This window comes from Elephantulus edwardii, unplaced genomic scaffold (genome assembly GCF_000299155.1).
Source record: "Elephantulus edwardii isolate Elephantulus edwardi_28Jun2011 unplaced genomic scaffold, EleEdw1.0 scaffold00151, whole genome shotgun sequence".
NCBI lineage: Eukaryota > Metazoa > Chordata > Mammalia > Macroscelidea > Macroscelididae > Elephantulus > Elephantulus edwardii.
Window position 1 is genome coordinate 2086408 of NW_006399901.1, and position 6000 is coordinate 2092407.

Here is a 6000-nt window from a genome sequence, read left to right on the forward strand (position 1 = left end):
CAGATGTCCACAGCAGGACATCATCGTTAGGAATTAAATTCTCCAGCCTCACTTCCAGCTTCCTCCTACCTTATGAGCTGAATGGGGGTGGTTCTGGCTGAGAAAGAGACTCAAGAGCCAGTGGAATGAGAGCTGATGTTGGTGTTACACACGCCACCTTTTTAAATCTGTGCTTCATCTTTTTTGACCACAAACTTGTGGAATCAATGCGTTCTTAGACTCATTCCACAGGTAAGAAAAAACAAGGCCTTGAGCAGATCTGTGAGCCATTTGCAGTCAGAACCCTAAGCGCAGCTTGGCTGTGTGTTGGTGGAAGGCCGTACTGACTACGCATGAGACACGCAGCCCTGGTTGGGGGCTGCTACATGAGGGGCTGGTGGTTCCACTCCTGCCCCTTTCCTGGAAGATGAGCAGTCTCCTCCTGTTAAGAGTTACAGCTTCACACGCATGCTGGAGGTTCGCTCTGCACTGCAGTCAACGTAACATGTCCTGGTTCCCTCCTTACTCCTCAACAATCCTATGAGGTAGCTTCTTCTGCAACCTCCTTTCCCAGAGGTGCAGACTACGGCTCTGAGGGGCAGGCCAGTGTTCCTCTCTCAAGGATGCAGGGAGAGTCAAGGTTAGATCAGAGCAGGAAGAGTTATCCAAGGCTGGGCCAACCTGCCTACAGCTGCTGTTCAAGTTAGGCTGGAGGGCAGTCACCGGATGATGATGTCACAGGCGCTTTTGTGACATCCCTCATTGCCCCCAAGCATCCCCAAAGCATCCAGGCCTTGGGGGTACTCTAGAAAAGGTCTGTGAGATACACATTAACCTTGTAACAGGAGTGTACCTCCCAATACTTCCTAGGCTGCCTCAGCAAATTATTCCCTCCCTGTTCCCTTCTACACATGAATATCCCTGGCCACACCCAAGCCCAGAGCCTCTGAGTGAGTCTTTGAACATCCCCTCCTGGTACAGAGGGTTGTGTTGCCAGCCAGAGGCCACCAGAGCAGCAGGAGCTGTGGGCCAGGACTCGGGCCATGAAGTCCTCCCCTTCTGGTCTCTGGCTGTCCACAAAAATTCCTGCAATGTTTCCATGTAAACCCTGGTGAGGGGGCTGATGCCCCTGGGGCCTGGCAAAGCCAAGGTCAAAGTCCAGGCCGATGCCCAGGAGAGCTGGAACCAAGGTCACTGGTTCTAGGATTTCTGTTTCCCACTGGGGGTCCGGGTCCCCTGAGTCAGGTGTAGGCACCGGTTGAAGAATGTGGTGGGGGCTCCTGAGGGCTCCAAAGGCCATGCCTGCCTCTCAGCTCTGTCTGCACCCCAAACCTGGAGTCGTCTCTTCTGAAGCCGTCGCAAGTGTCCAGCTGACACTTTGATGGCCTTAGGACCCCCAGGACAACTGTGAGGAGAGAAAGGTGAGGATCCATGATAATCTGTAGGGACTCAGAGAAGAGGGGTCTGGGCCACCAGCAAAGCAGGGAGGAAGGGTGATGCCCAGGAGGGGCCAAATCAGCCCCAGTCTGAGGCCTGAATTCTATACTTGCTAGCTGTTTGTGGACCCTGGAAGTGACTGGGCCTCAGTTTCTCTGCATAAGAAATGGGGAAGGTCAATCTAGCCTTGGATCAGAATCAAATGTGATTCTATGTTATTGTTGTTGCTATGTGCCATTGAGTCATTTGCGACTCATAGCAACCCTGTGTACACCTGCTCTATCTTGAGCCCGCTTCATTGTCTCTGACACACCCCTACCCCCACAACCCTAATCACTGAGATAGATACTCCCTATGTTAGGAATAATAATATGTTAAGCCCACAGACAGGCCTTGGGTGAAGACATCATGCTTGGTTTCCTTGATTCTTGGATCTCTTTGGAGACTACAGACGGTTCACAGAAAGGAAAGGGAAGCTCTGAAAGGTCAGTTAACTCAGTCCTGGAGGGAAACGATAGAACTGAGCTGCCACCCATAAAGGCACAGTGGTGGTGATGACCATGAGCTCAGAGGACCTGGTCCCCTTTTCCATCCCTTCAGTTAGGCATATGAAGGGCATAAGAGGCCCCACCATCACTCACCCTTTGCCACAGTCCATGGGAGGCACCAGCTTGAAGCAGGTCCGGCCCAGCCGTTCCCAGAGCACGTTGCTGCCAGCAGGCGGACTGTGGAGCCTTAGGAAGCGCGCCAGGCTGAGGACAGAGGCAGGTTCAGGCCACAGTGGGCACAGCTTGGCCACAAGGACCCACCCCTTGGTCCCCGCAGGTCTCACCGGCGTGTGCAGTTGCAGTGGAAGAGGGGCTGGGGGGCGCTGTTGAGCAACTGGAACTTGGTCTCCTGGGGCCCGATCTGGTACTCACATTGGTCCAGGCGGCGGAAGCTGCGGCAGGTCCGGCGGGCACCTGGGGGAAGGTAGGGTGGTGAGGAGAGCCCAGTGGCTCAGGGCAACTCATCACTTTAACTGTCATTGCTCTCTCTCTCTCTCACACACACACACACACACACACACCCTCCGGGCTTTAAATGCTCCAGAGTGTGTGTGTGTGTGTGTGTGTATCAGGAGAGGCTTCCTGGAGGCAGTGGCTAAACTGGGATGATTGCTTGCAGAACACTGCAGGCAAAAGCCTAGAGGTTGCCCAAAGGAACCAGAGGAGGTTTGCAGACCTGGACTGTCTGCTCCAGGCCAGAGTCTGTGAGAACAGAGGGAAAGGGGAGCCGTGGTAGCATTTCAACATGGAGAGGTCATTGCAATGTGATGAGCTAGAAGTGGGGAGACCCAGGGAGGAATTTGGAGCAGGAGAGCAGGTGACACAAATCCAGCGACACCCCTCACATGGGGAGCCCGAGACTGTGGCTCCCTCCTTCCAGCAGAAAGGGGCTGCAGCGGCACTTGGTCCAGTGTCCCCAGGCCAACTTGTCATTCAGGTCACTAGTTATGCAGAGGTGACTGATTGCCCCCCAGTACAGGCAAGGAGGTTTATTCAGCTCAGCTGGGGAAGGGTGTGTGTGAGGAGACTGCAGGCCGCAGGCCCACCTGGAGGAGATCCCGAGCTCACCTTTCGATATCAGGCCTGCGTGGGCCCCCTGGAGGGCGGTGACCCGGACTTCGCTGAGGTGCTGGGGTTCTGCCAGCTGTGGTGACCACTTCCAGGGCCGATGCTTCTGTCGGGGCTCGGTGGGGGGTAGGCTGGGAGTTGGGGTAGCTTTCAGAGCAGAGCTCCAGGAGGCGTTGTAGAGGGTCCTGCGCTGGAGGCGGGCAAGGGACACTGAGCCATACTTCCGGCACCTGGGGGGATGGCAGTTGGTGGCAGTTAGTGACTAGAAGTGTCCTTGGGGTCATGGTAAGAGTCAGACCCTCCTCCTTCCCATGGGGCTATAGGGGGAAGCAGTAAAGAGAGGTCACATTCCCCAAAGAAAAATGGATGATTACCCTCTACCTGAGGAGCCTGGGCTGGGAGAGGGCTTCAGGGTAGTAGTCACTTACCCGCCCCACCAGTACCACGTCACACATGCCTCCTGCGGCTCCAGCACGAAGCAGGGAGTGTCCAGCACATTGAAGAAGGCCACGCCCAGAATGTCCGAGATAGAGTCATGCTGGTTCATCAGGCATTTCTGGAACCTTCCCAGAACAGAAATTCAGGTCCTTGGACCACAGAGGAGGGGGAGGGGAGCACCTGGCTTCTCCCCCTAATTCCATCCTGACCCCATCAGCCCTCCTATCAGGTCTGTCTTCCCAGCTGCTCACTAGGATCCAGACTGGCCCTCTGGAATTGCCACCTGCACCCTGGAACTGGGCTAAGTGCGTGGACCTCTGTGCGCCCACCCCTCACTCACTTGGCATCACAATCACAGTGGGAGATGGTGTGAAAGCGGTAGTTTCGGATGCCAAAGTTGTACTGGAAGGGCGAGATGGTCTGTGGACAGCGGTCGTGTTCTCGGCAGCAGAGATCAGGGCCCTTGAAGACCCCTGCAGGGAGAAGAAGGGGCACCTGCTCGGCCACGTCACACACACAGCTATGCCCACCTGGTATCAAGATGGCAGGACCTGGTTCTTGGCTCACACCTGGCACAGACGCCCAAGAGGCATGTCCCTCCAAGGGATGCTCAAAGCTGTGGGAAGGTGTAAATACTTGGGGGGGTCCTCCCACACACATGTTAAGGTCCACCTGGGAGAGGGGAACTGGAGTCTGCCCCCAGAGTTCTCAGGGTCAGGCCCAATAAAACGGCAAAGTTATGAATGTGTGTGTGCCCTGGAATGGCAGGGTGCAACCTTTCTCGATGTCACAACGAGGCATTGCCAGGATGCCAGCCTGCTCAACTCAAGTGCCAAGGCCTCTTCCCCCAGCCCTCTGCTCATAGGCAGCTGTGCCAAGAGCAGGGAGATAGCACCATTTACCGAACATCACCCACACACCCAGGCCGATGGCAGCCTTCAAGGCGGCGATGGCTCCATTCTAGAGGGGAGAAAACTGAAGTTTGGAGAAAAGTAGATTGCCCACGTGGCACGTACTGAGCTGGGATTTGAACCCAGGCCCCTGGGCACCCTGCAGAGGGAAGTATGGATGAAGACCCACAAAGCCTACTCTTAAGGACAAATAAGCAACTTAATTCATTGCTGTTGAATCAGAACCAACTCGTAATTGACCAGCAGGTTTTCAGAGGCTGTAAATGACATGGGAGGAGGTTGCCCATCTTTCTCTCTTGGAGCAGCTGGTGGATTCGAACTGCCTGCTTTGGGTTGACAGTGCAACACTCCCTACCCTTTAGACCAGAGCTCCATTGAGCCTGCACTCAATGAATGGGGTGGCTTTTGGGCTCATCCATTTCCACCTGCTCCCTCCCTCAGGATGGTTGTTAATGAGGACTCCCCAGATTTCTTCAGGGTCTTCCCCATCCATGACCTCATTTAAGCATCCTGTATGCAACTCACTGTCACCCGCATTTTCATTCACTCATGCATCAAGTCAACACAAACTCATAGCTGACCCTCCATTGGGTTTCCAAAGCTGTAAATCACATGGGATGAGATTGCCCATCTTGAGCCTGAGGAATCTCTGGTGGATTCGAACTGCCAGAGAAGTGTGGCCTCTGGGTTAGCAGTGCAGCTCCCTATGGACTATGCCACCACAGTGAACCCACTTTAGAGAGAAGGAAATTGAATTGAGCCTCAGGATGGTTAAGCCATTCCCTCAAGGACACACAGCTTGACAGAGTTGGGGACTAAAGATAAAGACAGTACTTCCTCCCTCCCTCTCCACCCTCAGACCCCACAACTCACCCAGCTCTGAGGAGTTCCCAGCTGAATCTCCAGGGCCACACCACAGAGTGCCGGGCATGGTCAAGCCTCTCTTAGACCGGAGGGGTCGCCCACCAGACGCTCCGTTCCACTGGGCTGCTCGCTTCTTCCTCGCCTCTGCCGAGCGTCCCCCAAATTCCCTGCAGAACTTCCGCTGAGTCTGAAGGATGTTCAGGACTCTCTGCAGCTCAGGCCCAGGGGTATGGATGAAGATGCCCTGGGTAGTCTCATTTGCACAGAGGTCGTGGAAGACTCTGATGAGCTTGGGATGATCCAGCCGGTTACACGCCTGCAGCCTCCCTCGCTCATCCCACCGGGTATGGAACAGGGCCAGTCCCAGGGCATCCTTGCCCAGGAAGCTCAGGAACCCCAGCGGACCACCAGGCACAGGTCCAGCCAAATGACAGGAGGTGCTGTCCCAGTGGAGAGCAGAGGGATCCCCCAGAGCCAGCCCCAGAATGCCCAGCATCCTCAGCACCACCCCCTGGACCCCCATCCTGCTCTAGCTCAGGCTCTAAGACAAAGCCCCCAGGAGGCCTGCCCTGCGGGCCCGGGAGGCAGCAGCTGGAGCGGAAGCGGTGCCCGGCAGGCTCCAATGAATGGAGCTGCAGGAGGAGGAGGAAGGCTGCTGGAGTGTGGGGTGATCTCGGCCTTGTAACTGAATCCACCGGCCGGGCAGCCCGCTGATTGGCCAAGGAGTGCACTCGCCTGGGCCCACGCCCCCACTC

At 55.8% G+C, this 6000-nt stretch overlaps 1 protein-coding gene across 1 annotated transcript; it reads right to left on the bottom strand.

Moving 5' to 3' along the window:
• Positions 1-1170: 1170 nt before the first annotated feature.
• On the bottom strand, positions 1171-5768 carry PLA2G3 (phospholipase A2, group III). Its single transcript, XM_006894886.1, is given in 7 exon segments — positions 1171-1384; positions 2058-2168; positions 2249-2414; positions 3033-3262; positions 3461-3595; positions 3811-3943; positions 5255-5768. Coding segments are annotated over 7 exon segments (1503 nt in total).
• Positions 5769-6000: the final 232 nt, after the last annotated feature.